Source organism: Lampris incognitus, chromosome 4 (genome assembly GCF_029633865.1).
Source record: "Lampris incognitus isolate fLamInc1 chromosome 4, fLamInc1.hap2, whole genome shotgun sequence".
NCBI lineage: Eukaryota > Metazoa > Chordata > Actinopteri > Lampriformes > Lampridae > Lampris > Lampris incognitus.
This window is the reverse complement of record NC_079214.1, coordinates 6,768,673-6,792,834: the sequence shown is the minus strand read 5'-3', so window position 1 is coordinate 6,792,834 and position 24,162 is coordinate 6,768,673. Positions and strand designations below refer to the sequence as shown.

Genomic DNA, 24,162 nt, shown 5'->3' with positions numbered 1-24,162 from the left:
GTCTCGGTCGCTGCTCCACCCCCCTCTGCTGAGCCGGGGAGGGCTGCAGACTACCACATGCCTCCTCCAATACATGTAGAGTCACCAGCCGCTTCTTCTCACCTGACAGTGAGGAGTTTCACCAGGGGGATGCAGAGCGTGGGAGGATCATGCTATTCCCCCCAGTTTCCCCTCCCCCCTGAACAGGCGCCACGACCGACCAAAAGGGCGCTAGTGCAGCAACCAGGACACATACCCACATCCGGCTTCCTACTTGCAGACACGGCCAATTGTGTCTGTAGGGACGCCCGACCAAGCCAGAGGCAACATGGGGATTCGAACCAGCGATCCCTGTATTGGTAGGCAACGGAATAGATTGCCACACCACCCAGACGCCCCAAAGGCATGGTTCTTTTCTCGTTTATGAACTGCGTAATAGGACTGCAGTGTTCTTCATCATGGATGATATAATTTTAACTTCAAACTGCATTTAGAGTCAAGATTCAAAGGTTTAGCTGTCATATACTTCATGTACATGTACAAGTACATGAAGTACAGGTACAAGTACAATAAGCAGTGAATGATTTTTTTGGCAACTCCAAAACTGTGCAAATAAAGAAATGAACACAATAATATTAAAATGAGAAAAACATGAAGAAATACAATTTAAAAACATTGAAAACACCCGGGGAGAAAATGTAATAATAACTGTCAAACTCACTGTATTTACTAATGCAGTAAAGCACACAGTGTATGTAGTATTTCAGTAACTGAGGTCACAGTGTGCCAGTTTTTGACGTCAGGTCCGTGTATTTGCCTTGCGTGTTCTGTGGAGTGTTTGTGTGTTTAAATGTTGCCGCTGCTACACAATAATTGCCCCTCTGGGGACAAATAAAGCCCACTTGACTTGAAGAGTTAGTGTTTCTCCATTGATTTAGCGTTCTGGTAAAAGATGCACTGATGGACTTACCGGCAATGGGCCGAGATCGGCCGGGTCGAGTGAAGGCGTCTTCCTCATGTGCACAGGAATCTTTAGCCTGGGGTCTTCCTGCTCACAGACACACAAACAGGATGTGAGTCATGCAAAAATGAAGCGTCCACACTGAGGGTGTGAGGAATGTTACTGTTGCTTTTCAGTCGTACCGAAGAGGAATGTGTGAAATGTTCCTGTATGAAAACACGTGGATGACTACTGTACATGACTACTGCATAGTTGTAAAATAATTTTGTTGAGGACTGTTGTGGAGTACCATTGTGATGGTGTAATGGGCTTAACAACTGAGCCCAACCCCAGTTAAAGGCTTCTTACTTTCCTACCTAGACCTGAAAGACTAGTAAACCTTAACAAAAACAATAGTTAAACACCAACCAGAACCGGGGCACAACTCTGTGGCTAAACAGACAGTCGCTGCCTGAGAAACAGGCTGATATGCATCCACATCTGAAGTGAAGTTAACAGAACACTGCGAGGCTGAGCTAGCAACACGTCTTGATTTGTTCAGACCTAAATGAATATGCTAATGTGGTCATCACTCTTGAGTTCAGCCAAGTATGACAAATTTAAAACTGAATCATATCTGAGAACAGTAGTAATAAGCCCAAATAAACAACAAAACAGGTGTATTAGGAAATCAGAAAGTACTTGGACTCAAGTTCAGATCGACCGGTTTTGGGGGGCCCGTGTTTGCCTGTAGAACACTAGCTTGTGGTTCTCTTACCCAGGTAGTGGTCTTTGTGTTGTGGTCGATGAAGAAGGGTCTTCCACTAGGAGCACTGCGTACCTCCCAACCAGCAGGCATAAAGCCACATTCATATTTAGGCACCGGGCCTGGTGAGTGTTGAGGAGAGCCTTCTGGCGATATGGGCGAGGGGTGCTGCACGGCGGGGCTCTGGAACAAAACATTTGCCGCTGCTGCCTCAGAAGTCATCTGTCCAGTGGGGGAAAGATGAATGAACACCAGACCGGGTGGAATAGGTACATAACTGACAGATCTGAGGTAGGATTACTACTGTAATTCATATAAAATTAAGCTATAGAGCTGCCAGGGAAGAGGGAAAGAGGAAGGCCAAAGAGGAGGTTTATGGATGTGGTGAGGGAGGACATGCAGGTGGCTGGTGTGACAAAGGAAGATGCAGAAGACAGGAAGAGATGGAAACAGGTGATCCACTGTGGCGACCCCCAACGGTAGCAGCCAAAAGTAGTAGTAGTAGTTGTTGATGATTCTAGATGTATTCGTTTTTTTTTTTTTTTTTGGGCACTTTCCACCTTTACTGGATAGTGATATTAGAGTGGTACCACTCTAACCAGGTGAGTCACTGGGGTGCCCCCTGGATGTAATCGTTTCTAACACAGTGGTCAAGGAGCCTGGTGAACACACAATGTGCTCCCCCGTAAAGTACAGAGAGAGTGTACTGTACCTGAATGAGGGGTCGAGTCCACGTCGTGGTTCGACTGTTGTGGTTGACATAGTAGTGCCTTCCTTTGCTGTCCTGCTTTTCCTCCCAACCAGGAGGCAGCCCAGCTGAGGTCGGTAGCACCTATCGTATGATACAAACAGCAAATACAACAATCGATACTGAATACCTCATGGATCTTAAAGGAACAGGATAGTCTAACCACAATGAGCCCACTTCCTTAACCACAGGAAGTACTGGGAGCTGTGATGCCTAAGAGTATTGTGAGGTCAGACGCACACCAAACTTAACATTCTGTTGTACAGCAGAGGTGCTGGTGTCAGTAGGCAACATACCGTAGGATTAACAGGATGTTCCTCAACTGAGGTATGAGCATTTCCTCTGCGACTGGAATGGCTTGATCTATTGGCGTGATTCTGGAGGAAATGCAACAAGCTGTTACCCAAAATTCAATAGGCACTGCTCAAAACTCACTTTTATTCTCTAGCATTTCAATCCTCCTGATGAGGTTGATTTCTGGCTTGTGCCGATGTCTGTGTGTTGTTTATTCGTGCCTACGAACTATGTGCCTTGTTGTCTTAAGTCAGTGTTTCTTGTTTTCAGTTGTGTTTCAGCTACCTGCTCTGGTCTGGACAGCACCTGGATTAACGTGGGTTGTCCTTAAATGTGCTCTACAAATAAATTTGATTTGACTTAATTTTACTGATGCCTCAAGTTGACTAATCTGCTCAAGAGGAACCGGGCTGTTACGAGTCCAACCGGCCTCCACAGTTTGAGGTATTTACCATCTGGGTTGTGTGTCGATTGACAGGCGAGGCTCCTGACGCTTGCAGGCGACCCATCTCCTCACAGAGGGAGTGGAACTCTAGAGGCGGCTGGGGCGGAGGTGTGTAAGACTGATTATTGCTGTGGTACAAGGTGGACTCATCCTCGGTTATGATCTCCCAGCTCTGACGGAGAAGACAGAAGACAGTCATCACCCAAAACACAGATCCAAATACTCCATCACTTTACTGATGGCTGCCACTTATTTATGCTGAAAAACTGAAACTGACATCATTCGATTTCTAATATTTTACAGCAGCTTAGAGCAATGAAATAAAAAAAAAAACAAGTTTGATAATGATACAAAATATGTTTAGCTTCACAGACTGCTTCAATCTGACTTCTTGGGGATGATGCAAAGGCATTTTTCTGTTCATCTTGTTATTGATGACATTACTGACATGCTTTCATATACCTCTTTGTTACTTATGTGCATCTCTATATTGGTGTGCATTTTTGGAGCAGTTCACTCAAACACTTCAACCTGTTTACACGTCATACAAAACCTCCAGAATAATAAAACAGAGAGGTTTGAGAGGTGTGTAACTCAAACGAGACAAGAACTACCTCGGGAGACTCTCGCCTGTCGCCGTCCTCATGGTCGGAGATCTGTCTCCGAGAAATGAAAGCATGCTGGGCCTCCATATCGACAGTCTGTCCTTGTCCTGTCGCCACTTCATTGTCTCTGTGCAGGGAACACACACACACACACACACACACACACAAACACACACACACATTAACTAAAAGAGCAATAGGTTTTCACGCGTGGGGGGTCAGGGTTAGGTTTTCACGCGTGGGGGGTCAGGGTTAGGTTTTCACGCGTGGGGGGTCAGGGTTAGGTTTTCACGCGTGGGGTCAGGGTTAGGTTTTCATGCGTGGGGTCAGGATTAGGTTTTCACGTGTGGGGTCAGGGTTAGGGTTTCACGCGTGGGGTTAGGGTTAGGTTTTCACGCGTGGGGTCAGGGTTAGGTTTTCACGCGTGGGGTCAGGATTAGGTTTTCATGTGTGGGGTCAGGGTTAGGGTTTCATGCGTGGGGTTAGGGTTAGGGTAATGATTCGGTAAATGAATCGTCGAGTGAGTCCAGCAGTGAGGCCGGTGCTGTGGACTGGGAGTCTTACTGTGTTGTGGGCCGGTGCCACTGTGTGGTTCTGCTGCGATGGTTGACATAGTAGGTTCTTCCCAGGTTGTCCTGCCTTTCCTCCCAGTCAGAAGGCAGGGCAGGTAGCTGCTGGTTCTGCCTGGGACCCGACATGTCCTGACCCTCCAGAAACTCCCAACCAGGCTGCGTGACAAGAAAATACTTTACACAACCCAACATTCACAAAGCCAACTGTGTATTCAGGAGACTTCACAAGCACGCAGAAAATGATCCACCGAACATGGTGACTAACCCTGTGGGCTGGCCTTGACTCATTTAAGCATAATTGTATATACCGCAAATCCCAGACTACAAGTCTCTGTTATTTTACTTGTCTGGCTGGTCCTGCGACTTGTATTCCGAAGCAACTTATACAAGTAATTTTGTTGGACGAATACGCTGCATTTTAACTAAGGCCACCAGATGGAACCCTTTAAACTTGTGACTTGACTGAAAATACTCTACCACCATATAAATGCGGCTTACACATTGACGCTACTTATACATGTTTTTTTTCCACGTTTTTTTGCCGAGTGCGACTTATACTCTGGTGCGACTTGTAGCCCGTGGGGGGTGTATATATATATATATATATATATATATATATATATATTTACACACACACACACATACACACACACATATATACACTATTGGATGTGACAATAGTCAGGTCTGCTCTAGCAAGCCTGGCTTCTTTTCCCACAGACTGGTCACAGTGGTACACCCGGCTCACAAATGCTGCAGCGTGACGGCACAAGTGCCCACCGAGTCACAGAGAAGCAGTCGAAAGAGCGGCTGAGAGACTGATTTCACAGCCAAAGTTCACACTGTGTGACAGAGAGGGAGATAAGGAGAAGGAACTGAACTGGTTCAAAGCAGGAAAAGACAGGGTTGACTTACATCTGAGTCCTCGGTCTGATCTGCGGTGTCCTCCTCGGAGCCTGAGGCTTTGGGAAGGTAGGTCATTTTGAGACGAAGGTGACCCTTGACTCTGGACTTGTGGCTGTATCAGAATGACAAAGAGACATTTCTGGGTCAAAGGTTTCTAATAAACAATACTTTTTCACTGGGAAAGCTCAGTAAGAAAGAATCCAGAGTCTTTGTGTTATTTCTCCTAAAAAAGGGACGTCTAACAAGAGAAAGTATTCAATGAACGGAAAATTACGCCAACCTTCTTGGGTGAAGCAGAAAATCCTTGAATGTGTACGGCCTCTCAGTGTTAGGATTTTCTGTCTGGAATAAAAAAAAAGAGAGGCAGACGGTAAATGATTCCATTCTTTAAAACACGGTACGAAGTAAGACAGGCGGGCAGTACAACATATCACGTACAGTTACAGTTACAGTACCATCATGTGAACACACACTACGATGAGCGAGCAGCGAAAACACAACATAAACATGATGGGTTGTATTTCCACAACTAGGGACAGTGAGGTGGAACGGACACGGGTGTGAGGGTGGACATGTTTACGTCCCCGTGTCGACACGGGTGAGGCTGCTGCTCGGTGTCCCAAGCTCCATCATGTGACAGCAAGAACAAGTTGACTAAGTCCGATTCCGCTGCCGAGATTTGAAAACAAGGCGACGGGTTGTAAAGGGGCATATTTCTTCATTCGGGGACCGCCCATACACAAGGCACGTGTAACGTATTTCAAGCTACCGTCCGCAGACGTGCCAGGCCTCACCGGTATCTGATGTAGAGGTATGTCCACTTGGCCCAGGAAGTCATCACGTGTCTGTCAGAGAAAGACAAAAACAAAGTGGAATACATTGGTCATCATCATCAAAATCCCTTTTAACAGGGCGTGGCTGCTGCCAGTGTTGTTTGCTTAAATAAACAAACACACACACATACACACACACACGTGAATGGCCTCGATATTTTTGTGACATTTTTATTTCAGCTGTTTATAGAGAACAACACAGATCCTCTATCAGACCAATCTCACAGAACAGGTTCGACAAGAGGTGTTATTGGAAGTGATTGCTGTGGTGAACCGGAATCAGAATCCTTCATTAATCCCGAGGGAGAACTGGGTCCTATTACAGACACTCACGCTCTAGTAAAGAAAAAACTAAAAATGCACCAAACAGCCCAAAAAGCTGCACTGCCAACCTGATTAAAGTATTACATGTAATCTCAATGGGTATTTTTGCATATGTAATGTACTACAAATGTAATATTTGTACTGTGGCTAGAGAGGGATTCTAAACAGACGCAGCATTTGACTCCGCAGTCAACTTTTTATTATTTTGCGTTTGCCTCGACCACAGAGGCCTGATCTTAAGACAAACACACCATCCTGTCCAAGTCTTCATCTGGTGAGTCTGCTTCATTCGACAGGAGAGTGGAAAGTGTCAGGAGAGACTGACTAGAAAAAGGATCACGTGCAGGACTGTGACATCGCTGGCGGTGTGCCGTGCATTCTAACTGGTTGTGTCACCAGTAATATGGAGAACGTTTAGGTGAACAAATATAGATGGACCACTCATTCGTCTTCTCGCAATAGTGCCAGGGCAAGTAGTCAAGTCCAGGTCACAAGACAAGCTCCGTCTAGTCTCAACCAGCTTTAAATCTATTTCTCTCCTCTTAGTGAAGTAAAAGGCACCAGTTCATCAAGGATGTTAAGAGCAATTTGGAGGCTAAATTCACGGCTGGCTAAAATCATGAAGGTATTTTTTTGTTGAAATACTCCTTCCTCTTAATTCCTCTTAATTTGGTGACAGGCATGGGTGCAAGTCCATGAATACTGGGATGGCATCCAGCGCTTTACCTGTGCCCCCATCCATAGGGTTAGTGGTTGTGGCAAGAACGGCATCCGATGTAACATTTTGCCAAATCATTATGTGGATTGACAAGACCATACCGGATCATACTGGATCAGTCAAGGCCCGGGTCAAAAATGACCGCCATCAGTGCTGTGCCCTCACAGGGTACCAATGGAAACTATCAAATCTGCTGTGGCGACCCCTGGGAAACAGGGAAGAAATCGAAAGGAGAAGAAGAAGACTCCTTCCTCTTAAGATTAGTCCTCAGCACACATCCACTGCTGTTCATCAAATGCATTCCAGCCTCAGCAGTAAAGTCAGTAACACCTTCATCTGTAGACCTGAGCAGCACTTCAGAAACCGCAACACACATAGTTACAGTATAAAGAGACCCTCCACTCAACGCACTCTATACAGTATACTGACTCTTTATTTTAGTAGGAAATGACAATAATAGCAGTCACTGTCAATGGAAAATGTCCTTCTCTACTATTTATTGTCTAGGCGGAGAGATGACTGAGTCAACGTCTTGGTTTGCCAATTAACCCATGAATAGAGGAATCCTTAAGGAAAATAGCCAGACCTCAATCCAAATGTGCTTGCTGCACACATTCAGATTGAGGTCTGGCCATTTTCTCGAGGGGGCATCAGCTCGTTGTTTTTTACATTGCTAGTAAAAAACAAGAAGCTGATGCCCCTCAGTGCTACTTTCATATTACATCTAGCCTGTGTTCCTAGCTTGGAATTTACATGTTTGTATCAGCATATCAACGTTTTCAGGCAGAAGCTAAGATCTGTGGAAATTCACAATGTCCCACCTGCAGCCGCCATGTCTTTGCATCTTGATACAACTACTGACCGAGTGATGACTTTGAACAAGCAACCTCGAAAGTAGATAGCGCCCCCTGCTGATTCACTTTTCATCTCAATGATTTGATTTGTTACATATTTGTATCGAGAATTTACTGTTTCGCGAAGTACTGTTACGTTCCTACTCCAGATGTCTCTGGTCTGGGATGCACTCAAAGCCGATCTAAGAGGGCAAATTCATTCATTCATTCACCGCACACAAGAAAAGACAGTCTCAACAGGAACGATTAGATCTCTCATCTAAAACCATTGATAAACAATATGCACTAACCCAAACCCCAGAACTACGTAACAAAAGACTAGCACTCAAAACAAAATGTGACCTCCTTACTACTCCTTACACAAAATCTTTTATTAAAAAGCAAAAGTACATTTTATGAACACGCTGAAAAGGGAAACTATCAGCTAATCAACTAAAAGGATAGAGGGCAAAGAAAAATCAGAAAGATACAGAAAAATACAGAAAGTCACTTCAGATTCCATTAAAATCAATAATACATTTAAAGATTTTTACTCCCAACTATCCATCCATCCATCCATTATCCAAACCGCTTAGTCAGAACCAATAGATACAAACAGTCCTTCATTCCCTCAGCCATTTCACTGCTAAACTCCAACAGTAAGAGGTAATACCAGCTCCGCCTTGATAAACACTGTTAACACTGTTTATTTACTGTTGCATTGCTTTTCGTTGGCTTTGTTCCCCTCACTACATGTCGTATTTATTTGCCTATTTGCCTTATGTGTTCTGTGGAGTGTTTGTGTGTTTAAATGTTGCCGCTGCTACACAACAATTGCCCCTCTGGGGACAAATAAAAGCTACTCGACTTGACTTGAATTGACTTATCCTGCTCTCAGGGTCGCGGGGATGCTGGAGTCTATCCCAGCAGTCACTGGGCGGCAGGCGGGGAGACACCCTGGGCAGGCCGCCAGGCTATCACAGCCCCCCCCCCCCACACACACACACACACACATACACACTCACACCTAGGGACAATTTACTCCCAACTACACTCCTCCCAATTTGATGGAAATGAAATGACAATCAAAGCCTTTCTTGATCCACTGCCCATCCCAGCTATTCCCCTAAACTTGGTGGAGAAGCTAGAAGTGCCTCTAACTCAAGCACAAATAGCCCAAGCAATATCATCAATGCAATCTGGAACATCACCAGGGCTGGATGGATTTCCAGCTGAATTCCAAATTCAAGAGGTTTTCTGCACTCCTCTCCCCACAATTAACAACCATTTTGTCTGAATCCCTTTGACTGGGTTCACTCCCTCCATCTCTAAATGAGGCATGTATAATTCTCATAGCCAAGAAGGGGAGAGACTGCAGTTTGTGCTGCGTATAGGCCAATCTCACTATTGAGCACAGATGCTAAGATTCTAGCAAAGGTTTTGGCGCACAGATGAAGAAGTTCTCCCCAAAACAATAGCAACTGATCAGACAGGCTTCATTAAAAATTGCCACTTTTTTCTAATGTTTGATATCTTTTTGACATACTTTATTCACCTTCTGAAAAAGTCCCTGAGTGTGTTGTATCCTTAGATGCCGAAATAAAGTTTGAGTCAAATGGCAGTACTTATTTACAGTTTAAAGTAAGTAAGTGAGTAAACATTTGGATTAGGGTTGTCATTTATAGCTTGGATTAAATTATCATATGCATCGCCCACTGCAACGGTTCAAACTAACAGTACAGTTTCCCAACCTTTTGCCCTACGCCGTGGAACCCATAAAGGTTGCCCACTAAATCCAATCTTCTCCAACCTCGCTACTGAATGGCTTGCAATTGCTCTTTGTAACAGCATAGACATTTCCGGTATTTGGAGTGGGGTATAGAACATAAAGTGTCTTTATATGCAGATGACCTTTTGTTGTATGTTTCAGACCCAACAACTTCTCTACCTGCGGCACTCTCTCTGCTCAACCAGTTTGGTTTTCTATCGGGATACAAGATAAACTGGCACAAAAGTGAACTGTTCTCAATTAATAAAGAAGCACAGACTACAACCTAGACTACAATGACATACAATTCCAAGCAGCCACACAGAAATTTCCAAAATCCTCTTAAAGAAAATTTCACGACTGAACTAAATCAGGTTAAAACATCGCTACTTCAGTGGTCCCCTCTTACATTTTCCCTTGCTGGATGAATAAGCTCTATAAAAATAAATATATACTCCCAAAATTTACATATTTATGTCAGTGTGCACCAGTGTTCATCGCCAAATCTTTTTGTTACACTAGATTCGATTATTTCTTCAAATATGGTAAAATAAGAAGCCACAAGTAAGCAAGATCCTACTTCAGAGACTCAACAGTGACAGGGGGGTGGGGCTCCCTAATATCCGCCACTATTTTCTCTCTGTTAAAGGTTTTTTTTTTTAGGGAGTTGCTCCTTATCTGATGCGAGGGTCTAAGGACAGGATGTTGTTGTGTTGCTGTAAAGCCCCTTGAGGCACATTTGTAATTTGTGATATTGGGCTATACAAATAAAATTGACTTGACTTAACCATTACTGAGCTGCTAACATTCATTGTCTTGCCTTTTGGAATCACTTCTACCTTCAGCCCAACAGCCCAGAATGGACATCTCTGGAGTTAAAAATCATGCCAGGATATTTCGCTTCCAGCACTCCTTGGTTCACCACTTAGCTACTCTGACTAAATCAATAGACAACCTGGTTGTGTGCCATACCCTGAAAGTGTGGGCTCAGTTCAGGGGGACATTTGGCTACGGAGACTTCTCTTTACCGAATCCTGTTGCTTCCAACCATCTTTCATCCAATCTTGACATGACAACATTTCCGAACTGGCATAGGAAAAGGCATCAGATGGTTGAAAAAGGTGTTCAAAGATAACCGTTTTATCTCTTTCAACCAACTGTCAGAGAAATACAATTTACCCAAAACACATTTCTTTCTATATTTACAGGTCAAACACTATGTGCGCTCTATCCTACCACGATTTCCTGAAGAACCTGACATTAACCCTGTTGATACATTTCTTTCTTTTAACCCTCTATTTGAAAGTGCACTATCAACATTGTACAGAAAAAAAATCCCATGCTGACATGTCCACCTCTGGACAGGATTAAAAAAGCTTGGGAATATGATTTGGGGCATATACTACTTGCAGACCAATGGGATTCCATCCTTACATCAATACACAAATCCTCACCTTGTGCAAGACACTGTCTAGTGCAATTTAAGGTAGTTAACAGGACCCAAAATGTCCAAGGTTAAATTATCTAGCATCTATCCTGATATTACCTCCACTTACAAGAAATGTAAAAACACTGATGCTGGAACGACGCCTTTCATAGCCTAGCCAACATCTTAAAGTGAAATTTAGACCCGGACCCTCCGACAGCTCTGTTTGGCATTACTGACGGAGACGATCCTCATCTGACATCTGCAGAGCACCGTATTGTTGCTTTTACCTCACTCTTGGCCAGACATGCAATACTGCTCAAATGAAAGGATGCTGCCCCGCCCACAAATAGTCACTGGCTTCGAGACATAATGTCCCCCTGTAACTTGGACATGATACGCTTCTCAGTCAGTAGCTCCGAGATGAAATTCTGTAAGACCTGGGGACCCCTTTTTGACATACTTTCATAAGGCCCAAACAACATACAATGACATGCACTCTAACTCTGCCCTTGACACAAAAAACAACACCTGACTTCATGGAAATAGCTACATTTCAAGTTTAATTTCTTTATTTCTAGTCATTGTGCATTATACCTATTCGAGATAATCAAGTGGGTGGGGGGAAGGGTTGTCTTATTTTATGACTGTCATTATTGTCATTGTTATTATTTCTACATGATACTACAGTGTGATGTATTTTTATAACCATGTGGAATATGTTTGCCCAACCCAGGGAACTTTCATTAAAAATTTCAATCAAAAAAAATGTTGAAAAGAAAACATGATCTGTACCTGAATAATAAATACTCTGATAGACTTTACTTTAATATCTCATATCTATGTTTAATCGCATTGTCTGCATTGTGTACACATTGCAATCGGATTTAATTTCTCATCTCTGTGAACTATACAAAGCAGGTGGAGAGTCCATCTTACAAATATATGATGAATCTGGACATGTGGTTATCTTTTATGAATTTAATCAGAGGCAAGAGGCAATTTGTTTTCCTGCAATCATGTTTGCAGCAGCTTCTGATATTTTTTCCAGAACCTCCATGATGGAAAGCTGGGGTCATAAGTGGGAGCAGATTGTGCCAGGTTCAGTGACCAAGTACTTCAAGGAGTACTTCAGAGTGAGTAGTAACAGGTAGGACTACACGATTATGGCTAAAATGATAATCCCAATTATTTTGCTTAATATGCAATCACAATTATTTATCCATTTCGGGGAACAGAATTTCTTTGAGCATTTAAAATTAACATAAATTTACCTTAGCATTCCTAATGTATTTCATAACCTATAAATAAATAAATATTCAAATGTACAAATCAAAATAATACTTTCTTCATAGCAGACAACAATCGCTCCCAGCCACAATCAATTAATTGAGGAAGCCAATATCGAAATCGCAATTAATATAGGATTAATTAAACTACTGACTGACAAATGTGAGGACTTAAGGGAAGGTCGAGAAAAAACGAGAAATAACATTCATCTGATTGGTGTTCCAGAATGTTTGAAGGGTCCTCGCCCCACAGACTTTGTTGCACAACTGCTAAGTGACATTTTGAAGCTGGATGAGACGCCGTTACTTGACCGAGCCCACCGCTCTCTCCGTGTGAAGCCCAAGGAGGGAGAAGTGCTCGTCCTTTCATCATCAGGATCCCCTACTTCCATGACCGCAATGAAATTTTGTGACGTGCTGGCAAAGCCTCCCAGGCCTCCCCACTCCTGTACAGAGGGAAAAAATGTTTCATCCTGCCTGACTACACTGCCTCTGTCTCCAAGAATAGCGCTTCCTTTGCAGGTGTGAAGTGGCAGCTCCACTCCCGTCCCGGTACTAAGTTTGGTCTTCTGTTTCCAGCCGTACTGAAGATAACCCTGCCAGGCGGATCAATGCACACATTCAATGACCCGGCCTCAGCCATGGGCTTTGTTAACACAAGTATTAAAAAGTCAGTCACCCCCAATGCTGTGGTCCAGTGGGCAGTAATTTTTTTTCTCCTTTCATTTTTGGTACCAACAGTGTGCTGCATAACTCTTATTTTATAAAGTTACCTTAAAAAGCAAGATTTATCTTCTTTTAACCCCACTACCCACTATGAAGGGCATAATCTCTGTTTTGTATCGTCTCATCCACTCACTACATCCCGTCTCACGGCACACTACTAAAATGCTATGGGAGAATGATTTACATTTTGAAATTGAAGATGATGTATGGGATGAGTGTTTGCAGTGGGTTCACTCCTCCATCTCTGCAAGGTACGGGTTGCTACAGTGTAAGATTCTTCACCGTTATCACTTAGCTAAAGTTAGACTGTCAACAAAGTACGAGGATGCTGATCCTGTCTGCGACAGACATCATCAATCTCCAGCCACCTACATATATCCATATGCTTTGAACATGCCCCTCTTTACATAACCTTTGGTTAGAAATATTCAATACAATTTCACAGGTTATTTCTGTCTCAATCAAACCATCAGCAATGACTGCCTTAATCGGTGTCACCCTCACACCTGCAATATCAAATCATATGAAGAACTTCATAGCGTTTGTAACTCTTTTGGCTAGATGCCTGATTCTTGTCAAGTGTAAATCCCCCACTCCACCAATCCGTCACTCTTGGATTAGAGATATCTTCTACTTTGGTAATATGTGAAAAAATAGGTGTACACTGAGAGGATTGTCTACTAGTTTTAACTTCTCCTGGCACGCCACCTTGCCGTGTCGGAGAAGCTTGTATGTACCAATGATCCCAAGAGCTATGACGTCCGGAGCTTGACTCCTGGTAGGGTCACCCAAGGTGGACAGGTCAAGGTGGGGGGTTCCAGACAAAGTGCGATCCAACAAAGACCTCAACGGTGGAACTGGTGGAAGATTTCTTCAGATCACAATGGCAGTGAAGGCAGATGAAGGCTGCAACAGAGGGCAGTCCCCAATCGTCTTGGTTCTCCATGCCATTGGACTCTGGCCACCCCCTGCCAAGGACTGTGTGGTGGCTGCAGGCACATCAGCCACTCCACGTAAAAAGCTGTCATGTGCAGGCGTCCTCCCATTATGTGGCTCCAGCATCAGCCTCTACGTCCATCTGAGGACCCAGAGGGAGGACAGTCATACTTGACCCTGAGTGACCGCCGATGATGACTAGTTTTAAGAAGACAAGGGACACCTTTTTGGCATATGCTGATGAACTAACCTTTACTACCATCCTGAAGGGACAAACTCTCAGACCATTTTCAATATCCCTACCTAATTTATTGAAATGATTCACTTTGTTTTACTGTCGCTTACTCCACATATGTGCAAGTGTATGTGTATACACACTTTGATATTTACTATTAACATTTGCCATGTAGCTACATAACGTCTTAGTTCTCATACTAGGTGAACAATCTGTTTATTTTGCTTGTTCATTTGATTTTCCCTTTTTTTGTCTTTTGTTTACTTTCTCATACAGATGTTGTTTCTTTTCTTTCCCATATCCTCTGTTTTGTAATTACTTGAAGCATGATCTGAAACTTGGTATACTGCTATTTTCTGTTATTTGTCTGGAAAACCAATAAACAGTTTTGAAAAAAATATATAATTAATTGTGCAGCCCTAGTAACATGTACAGTATGACTGTTTGGTAGCAGGGGTGATGTTTCTACGCTCACTAACATCAACACAGTGTAGACTGCATTTACACCTCTGCCGTCTCTGGCTTAGATCTAACTGCCATGTGCCACAACAAAACCATGAGAATGTCTGTCAGAGCTGATGGTGTGGTCATTGTGAGGCTTGCAGTGTGTACTGACGCTTTTCCTGATCCAGATAAGATACACATTCATAATATCAGGTTTGAATAGTATCACACTGGCTTACCAGTACAAGAGATTAATGGTCCATTTGCCCCTCCTTTCTGTGAAGATGGCTGTGGTTGTTTATTAACCTCTGAGCTGAGAACTGTGAGGTCATGTGGGCACTACAGGTAACAACAGGTGCCAAAAATCATGAAATTAACATTTGAAGATTCTTAATGTCACAGCCTCCTGCAGGGACAATAACATTTGAAGTTTTAGCTGGTAAAACTATCTTTATTTGACTACCGCAAGAGTACTTAAATAAATCCATACACACATTTCTTTTCCACCTTCACGAATCCATCTAAGTAAACCAAAGGCAGCCTCCATTTTGTCATAAAGAACACCTTCATGCGAGGGCGTCTGGGTAGCGTAGCGGTCTATTCCGTTGCCTACTAACATGGGGATCACCGGTTTAAACCCTTGTGTTACCTCCGGCTTGGTCAGGTGTCCCTACAGACACAATTGGCCGTGTCTGCGGGTGGGAAGCCGGGAGTGGGTATGTGTCCTGGTCGCTGGTCGGGGTGCCTGTTCAGCAGGGAGGGGGAACTGGGGGGGAATAGTGTAATCCTCCCATGCGCTACGTCCCCCTGACGAAACTCCTCCCTGTCAGGTGAACAGAAGTGGCTGGCGACTCCACATGTATGGGAGGAAGCATGTGGTAGTCTGCGGCCCTCCCCGGATCAGCAGAGGGGGTGCAGCAGAGACTGGGACAGCTCAGAAGAGTCGGGTAATTGGCCAGGTACAATTAAGAAGAAAAGTTTGGGGGGGGGGGGAACACCTACAATCTGGAAGGACTAATGGTACTGAGGACTACAAAGTAGGACGAGACAGAAGATTAGTAGGATTTAAACTTTCACTTTTACATATCAATTTCATTTACTAAAACAGCAAAGCATCAGTTGGGAAAAATAAGGCATATAAACGAAGGTTATGAATCAAATTAGAAGACATGATTGTGGTTTGGTGTCTTCCTGTGTTGTACATGAAACCTCCAGTCTTGGTTGAGTCATTATCTTTTAGTTCTGACCCATCACCCCTTCCAATCAGAGAATTTTGCCTTGCATGATTTCTTTTCAATATTCCTTTTAAACATTCCAATATTCTCTCAAGATTTCCGACCTGGGAAACTCAGCTGGAAACGTTCACAAAACAGTTTGGAAATGCTTGTGATGGCTGCTTGCCTGTGCAGCTGGTGGCATAATACCAGGTCTTTTCCTCACCAGCTCAGCAACAATGGCTGAGATTTATGTGATGGAGAAATAAACACAGATTTAGAAATGCCATGAGTATATATGATGAAATACAGATAGCTGACAACATACAGGGCCGCTGGTTTATAAAGACATTTCAGTGAGCAAGATAAATGTAAGAGCTCCGACTCTGCATCTGTCTTGTCTCTTTACTTGTGTGTAAGTGCCTCCCTCTCTGCATTTGCCCATTTCTCTACTAAATCTAATAAAGCATCACTAGCACAGGGACCTTTTGCTTGTTTATGCAATAAATTTAGCAAAATTTACAGATACATCATAGAAATACAAGGCATAGCATTTCCCAGTGTGACCAGCTAAACAGTCAGCACATAGCTTGTTTTGTGTGGTTTAAACTCCATTACTCTAAGGGAAAAAAATCCCAAGTGTGGCTCTGAGAAAAATATACCAGTTCCAACTTTTCAGCACAGGCCTTACTGGTAAAAACCTGATCAGTGTCCAGTTTTAAATGGTTTATTAAATTTGCCTTGCTGCGACATAAAAAAAAAAGTAAAACCAACAGTTGACAAATGGTTAAGATGATGTTCGATGATGATGAAGATGAGGTTTGACAGATGTGACACGAATCTCTACACCAAAGCAAATAAGTGTGGTACTCGTGGCACAAGTGAGTGTCTTGTATTTCTGGTTATTAAAACTTCAAATAATATTCAGAAAATTGTCTAATCTAAGACTGCAAAAAATCTGAGGCGCTGGGACCAGTGGCAAGACAAACAAAGAGACAAACAAATGATGGTCGTGGATTGAAGAATAGACAACCGAGGCTTATGGGAAAAAGTCTCAGGCAATATCTCCATTTTTAGGAGGCTACCAAAAATGTGTACAAGTAGTTTCGGTAATTATCAATTTCCTGTCTCATATTTTGAAAGTGCATCACGTCACGCTGTCGGTCATTTCATGTGGGGTCTCTTTCCAAGTGGTAGTACGTCAGAATCGAAACAAGGTTGTGTGAGATTTCAATGACGCACACCTCGAGGAAAGATGCAAGTGAAGAATTCTCCAAGCTTTTCACAGAGATAACTGTTAATAATAAAATCAATGCTGAATCTACAATAAGCAGCAGACAGTCATTTGATATTGCTTTCACTTGTCACAAAAATGAGCATCTAGACAACTTGAGAAAGAATAAAAATTCCTCGGGTCTTGATCTGTGAACGCACTAGCTTGTATCTCTGAAGGTAAGGGCTAGTTACTGGTGCAGGCCCTCTTACTTGACAACCTGCTAAATGCAGGGGTCGACACGTGATACTTTACAAACACTGCCTCGCAGGGGCACCCGCGGGGACGGGAACACACCACGTTTTACTGGGAAAGGATCAGACTCCCACCCGGCCCCTCCACATGTCCACAGATGGCTGGCGTGACTGAGCGCTGCTGCGCTAGTATCATCCTGTTAAATTTGAGTCGGCAGGACTGGGCAGTGCTACGGTCCACCAGACTATCTGGAGTCAGAGGGAATATTTCACAGGCACTTTATTTATATCGGGAAGGGGCACCGCTTTTCCCACAGCTAAAATTAGCCCGGGTAAATACTTAAAACGATTACTCAAAGCGCTAACAGAATAATAAAAATGGAGAACTATTCTAAAATTAAGCATGTGGGGGAATCCACATCTACACATCTCCATGGTCTCACCAGTCAAATGGAGGATTCCTTTTCCCTCACTTTCAGTGTTTTCTTGGACACCAGTCTGTAAATGCATTACTGTAGTGCAACCCAACACTCGTGAATGTTTGTCCACATAGTGCCCGTTAATTGCATGACTTAGCCGTAGCCATCTCCTCAGTTACTGAACTTAGCTGAAGCTTGTAGTGAGTCCAATGGCTGACACGGAGTAAACAGAGCTCAACAGATTTGAATGGTGATAGCGGTAAAGGACAGCAGCAGCACCATAGTGACATTATATTTAAACAAACTTGTCTGACAATTACGCACTTCTGTACCAGTAAAGCCTTTACTTCGTTAAAAACTTCTTCCATTAGTTTTTATAAACCTTTCACCAACAACCCCTGTAACTCCACGATCAACACCTTTCACCTGCAGCACTCATACCACCACCACGATAGTTTTTCAATTCTAGCACTTGAGTCAGTTTGGCTTTACTGGATTCTCTGCATGACATCAGAATTCATTTTAACTGAGTCACACACAACAAAATAATTCAAAAGATGGTTATAAAACATTAAGGTTGGGGGGAAAAATGATCGGCTACACTATAGTGGACTCTTGGTGAGCCTGACCATTTAAATGATATCACAATAAGAATGCAGATTTGAGAACACTGACTCCGGAGTTGTGGTTTAAACCAATTCTTCATATGTTCTCATATATTCTGTTTCTTGGAAACTTGATACACACAAGCCTGCTTAGACTTAGCTCTGCAGGGAGCAGCAGTTCATTTGAATCCAGTAATGAAACTTATCACTCACCTTGGTGTTACGAGCTGGGTTCTTTGGAACACAATCCCGTTTGTGGCAGCTGTGTACATCCGAAACAGAACTGGACGTCCTAGACCGAGAGCCGGGGGACACATGAATGTGCACCTTCGGAGAGCAAGGGCTAGCTACCATTGGGTTCGAAAACTGACATAAAATTCCAGTGTTTGGGTAGGGCACCTCCAGGGAGAAGCTCCTTTGTATGGCACGATAACATCGATTTTCTTCAGGTCTTTCCTGTCCACTTCCTGGCTGGCTGGTATTGTGATTTTTTTCTGTTGGTGGTTTGGCTGAGGACAGCAAGCAAGCTGAAGTACTTCGATACAACTTTACATGAGGATGATGTTCACCCTCAGGTTGTGTGACAGGACAAAGGGCCTCAGGATCTTCAACACCTACTGATGTCCTAACTTTGGCTCCTTTGCCAGTTGCCACTGGTCTCTGATGAGTAAAATGCAGCAGAACACTGCTGGAGTGCCGGTTGGACCGGTCCAACACAGACGACTGCTCCAGTACTTCACTCCCGTCCTCCTTACATTTTGGTTCATCTGATAAAGGAACGTTAAAATGCACCATGTGTTTGGTGTCCCTGAATTCAGCTGGTGAACAGCTACTCTTCAACAGGCAGATGCCACCGAATGCTGTGGAGCTGGATCCTTTGCAGGTGACCACCTCATTATCCTGTGGGTACTCGCTGCTAGATGACTGGAGAGCTGACTGATGGGAGCTCCTTGCTGTAGGGAGAGCAGGTTCAGCCACTGGACTTACTGGGGAGGCAGGTGGGGTGCTGCAGGGGCTCCTTGGAAATAGAACCAGGGAGGAACATCGCCTCAAAGGGACCTTGGTCTTTCGGCGGGGTAGACTCCTCTCCCGGGCTGTCCTCTGCTGATCTGGGCCCTCAGGCTCAAAAATACTGTTGCTGCTCGAGTACCCTGCATCGCTGGCCATGCTGCTACTGCAGGAGCCTCCTTCAAAGCCATTGCCTGCTCCCACTTCACAGCTCCCCGGCTCCCCATCTTCGGTATTACCTTCCACCTCACCACTGAGTTTACCACAAGGCTGCAGAGAGATCTGCAGAATGCTCTTCTTACTACATCCCCCAGCGTTAACCCTTGGTATGAATAATGAAGAGTACTGCTGTAAATGGCCGCAGTCTGGTGACAAGGGTGTCACCTTCATCTGGACGGAACTGTGTGCCAGGCTCTCTGTCGGGTTACCAGCTGACACACTGACACCACTCTCCTCACCATGGCTGCTCAGGCTGTCTGACAGAGGGTACGTGTTGCTTCTCCGCGACGCAAAATGCAGACGTAGCCGGCTGGCCATTTGTTTAACTCTCTAATCCCTGCAATGCTAGTAAGCGTCGCATGATACAACCTCCTGTTAAAAAAAAAAAGTAGAAAAGCAATTGCTCCAACTTCTGCGCTGTGATTACAATCATCAGAGGCTGTACATTTCCAAAATAGCTCCAGTGACAACCTACATTCCTGCCACAGCTGATCTCTGCTATTAGTCAGTAGAGGTCAGTTGTTTTCTTTGGAGGAATGACCCAAATACACCACTGTAGAAACTTAACAAGATTCTTATCTTTAAAGAGCTAAACTCCACTCAGTAAGCAACAACCTGCACTGAATATTAAAAGGACACTTGCTCCCATACACACATGCATTAGAGTACAGCCTCAGCCTTGTTGTAACTGTACCTCCTGAACTCTAGCCAAACCAGTATAGTGTCTAACACCCTCTGACTTTTCCGCCTGAAGCACTCTTGGTTAGCCCTTTAGAAAAACCAAAAGAAAAAAAAATCCCAAATGACAACTACGAAGCAGCACAGCCCTCTATTTTACATCTTAGACTGAAGCTCTAGTAAACCACTAATGCTTGCTTCAGGTCACCCACTCAAGACTTGACTTCCCGCTGCAGCTTCTAATGTTTCTGCTGCTCTGTGCCCTCACAAATATTTTTACCCACTGGTATTGAGTTACAGGAAATCAAGAGGATTGGGTTTCGACATAACATCAAATTGAGGATCGAGTTGCCTGACAGCATCCATACTGTAAAACCAGCACAGTCTTGAGAAATATACAGGAACACTTCTGATTGTTATACAAACAGCAAAAGTCAGCAAGTTCGTGAATCTAACGTTGCGAAAGACAAGAGCTGAACCCTTCGACTGAGAAGAAATAGAAGGACAACGTAAAACATCTCCTACTGTGACAAAAGAAAATCTTTTCCATCAAACATAACATACACCAAAATAAAAATCGAGCTATAATTTCCATTGCTTTGAGAGATGATGTGATAAGCTGTGGCATCTGTGATGCGACACCTCATGTAACGCTCGATGACGGTTTGATTTCCACTCCTGCGTTGCTGACAGTACTCTCTATTTATGATGGCCTATTGTGTGAGGCTGACCTATTCCAAGGCATTACTCTGTCTGTAACCCACTGATTCAGTGACATACGTAATGCCGAGTTGCTCAGCCAGGATGTGGAGGTGACTCACTGACGTAACCCCACCCCCTTATTCTTCAGAACATCTCCAGCCCTCGGATTGGTCAACGATCAACGCTCTGTCCGAAAGTGGGGATGGACAACTTTGATGGCGATGGCGAGGCCAAAAATACTCAACGGTGACATCAACAGGGGCTACAAGATGTGAGAATATTATGTGCACTACGTACACAGAAATACAAAGCATGCTAACTCACGTGGGGTAGGGGTAGCAAGTCTATAATAAACTGAACTCCGGTGACACCGGTGACGTATGTTATGACATTAGCGTCCTCAGATGGGAGTGGCCTTTCACGGAAATAAAAGCCAGGGTCTCTACCGGACATCAGAACTGTGGCGGTCAACAAGATGTGCAGCAAAATGTCTTTAAAATAGGGCTGGGCAATTATTCAATATCATTGTTGATCGTCTTTCAATGGTATTGATTTGGGGTGAAATTCAGATATTGTCATAAAGTGACATACAGTTTTGTTGTCTAAATTAGTGGTAACAAGAACCTACTACCTAACACTTCTAACAAAATGAGGTCTGAAACATTTGCAGGAGTATTGTTTGAAATGAGTTTTGGTTTGCGATTACCATACAACACAACAACACCATACAATACAAATACAATACAATACAAACAACTTTATTAACACCAGAACGACCGGGATTTCACTCCTACCTAAAACGACCATGGGCGGTCAAAATGACTGCCGGTTTTTAAACTCTATATTCTGTCAAGATAAATACCCAATTGAGATATTAATGCATTACATATGTTAGTATGTCTGTTAGGAAACTAACTGACACCAAAATTAACATTTAACAACTTTAATACTATTTTTCAAACAATTTAAAATGGCCGCTGTCCAACACCTGTAAATACCGCAATGCCTCGGTGGTAGTCATGGTGCGTCTGTAACAGCGTCTGTACCCAGACATGTTGGCAATAATCAAAAATCAAGTTAAGACTATTTCTCTCCACTGGAGAACGCTAGTGTGTTTCTAGGACACAGCAACGAACTTCACGAAGGAAATGACGCGACCAACACACGTCATAAATACTGACATGACACACACGATCACGCGCAAATTACAAGCGGTCATTTTGACCGTTCATGGTCGTTTTAGGTAGAGCTTATCATAACTTTTTTTGTGCAATTGATCTAAAACTCGTTTTAATGGAAATATATTTATAGGAGCATTCAGGGAATGGCAGGTCTGTATCTTTTTATATTTTCACAAAGTTATTAAACTTTGAAAATCCAAAACAGTCAAAATGACCGTCTTGGTCATTCCCACTACAGGCAATTTGGTTGGAGCAGCTTGTTGTACACAAAACACAGCAACGTGAAAACAAACAAATAACACAAACAATAAATAATAAAACTCCAGGGAGCTAAACGTGGAATAAAATATATAAGATCTATAAGTAATTAATAATGTTGCTAGACTAGATGAACTTGGTAAACACAATAAAACGATCAGATAGTAAAACTACGGGGCATGTAGTAGTGGGTTTGCAGAGGGGTGAGTGATTTAGAATAGCGGTTAGTTTTACAAGCAACTAAAACATAACGACGCCCTGATGGCAAATTCACCTGCTAGAACATGTCCAGAAGAAGCCAAAATACCTGCTGCTTTCTAGAAGGATTTGTTGGTTGCAAAAAGACTTCAGATCTCTTTGTTTCACTCCAGTGATCTTAGAACAGATTTTAAGACTGTTTCTTTCTTTTGCCGTGATGCTGTGAAACCAGCAGACAAAAGAAAAACTCAGAAGACTCTCAATAAAAGACTGATAAAAGCATCAGAGGATGACTGACCAGAAAAGGAATTCAGTTTGCAGAGAAGGTGAATTCTCTGTTGCCCCGCTTCACAATAGCCTCAGTGTTCACACCAAATTTAAGGTGCTCATCGATAATAGTGCCCAAATATTTGTATGATGTAACCATTTCCACACGTTCACCATGTGTGATGCTCTCTTTGGCTGCATCTGTTAAGCCTAAAATCAATAATCAGTTCCTTGGCTTTAGAAACATTTAAGTCCAAGAAGTTGTCCTCACACCAAGAAATAAAACCAATGAGAGCATTCCCGCGAACTGATTCTGAACCTCGGAGAGGCTCAGAGATGCAGTGTCGTCAGAAAATTTGACCAAATAGCTGCCCCCCTGAATGCTCCTGCATCCATCAGTGTACATAATAAAAAGAAAGGGCGAAAGGACGCATCCTTGTGGCGAGCCTGTGGACATAGCACTAGAATGACCAAGACGGTCATTATGACCATTTGAATTTTTAAAGTTTAATAACTTCATGACAAAAAAAAGAAAAGATACAGACCTGCCACTCCCTGAATGCTCCTATAATTGCATATATTTGCATTAAAACGAGTTTTAGATCAATTGCACAAAAAAATTATAAGATCTACCTAGAACGACCATGAATGGTCAAAATTATCGCTCGTAATTTGCGCGGATGGTGTGTGTCACGTCAGTATTTATGACGTGTGTTGTCGCGTCATTTCCTTCGTGAAGTTCATTGCTCTGTCGTAGAAACACACTAGCGCCCTCAAGTGCAGACAAATAGTCTAAACTTGATTTCTGATTATGTCCAACATGTCTGGTTACAGACACCGTTACAGACGCACCATGACTACCACCGAGACGTTGCAGTATTTACAGGCGTTGGACAGTGGCCATTTGAAATTGTTTGAAAAATAGTATTAAAGTTGTTAAAATGTTAATTTTGGTGTCAGTTAGTTTCATAACAGACATACTAACATGTAACGCATTAATATCTCAACTGGGCATTTATCTTGACAGAATGTAGAGTTTCCATGGTCGTTCTAGTAGTTTTTAAGTTCCGGTCATTTGGGACCGTTTCAATATTTATTTTCAGTTCTTTTTTTTACATTTCACGTTTTATAGTCCGACCATGCCTCTCTGAAGTTTAAA

At 43.2% G+C, this 24,162-nt stretch overlaps 1 protein-coding gene across 1 annotated transcript in view; it reads right to left on the bottom strand.

Moving 5' to 3' along the window:
- nedd4a (NEDD4 E3 ubiquitin protein ligase a) overlaps positions 1 to 24,162 on the bottom strand; it is a 41,959-nt gene that overhangs the window by 5,750 nt on the left and 12,047 nt on the right. The window contains exons 6-15 of the mRNA XM_056279435.1: positions 6,050 to 6,100; positions 5,536 to 5,597; positions 5,265 to 5,367; positions 4,342 to 4,505; positions 3,787 to 3,904; positions 3,180 to 3,344; positions 2,730 to 2,810; positions 2,398 to 2,517; positions 1,698 to 1,907; positions 950 to 1,027 (exon numbers count right to left, since the gene is read on the bottom strand). Coding sequence (XP_056135410.1) covers positions 950 to 1,027; positions 1,698 to 1,907; positions 2,398 to 2,517; positions 2,730 to 2,810; positions 3,180 to 3,344; positions 3,787 to 3,904; positions 4,342 to 4,505; positions 5,265 to 5,367; positions 5,536 to 5,597; positions 6,050 to 6,100 — 1,152 coding nt within the window. The remainder of the gene's footprint in view (positions 1 to 949; positions 1,028 to 1,697; positions 1,908 to 2,397; positions 2,518 to 2,729; positions 2,811 to 3,179; positions 3,345 to 3,786; positions 3,905 to 4,341; positions 4,506 to 5,264; positions 5,368 to 5,535; positions 5,598 to 6,049; positions 6,101 to 24,162) is intronic.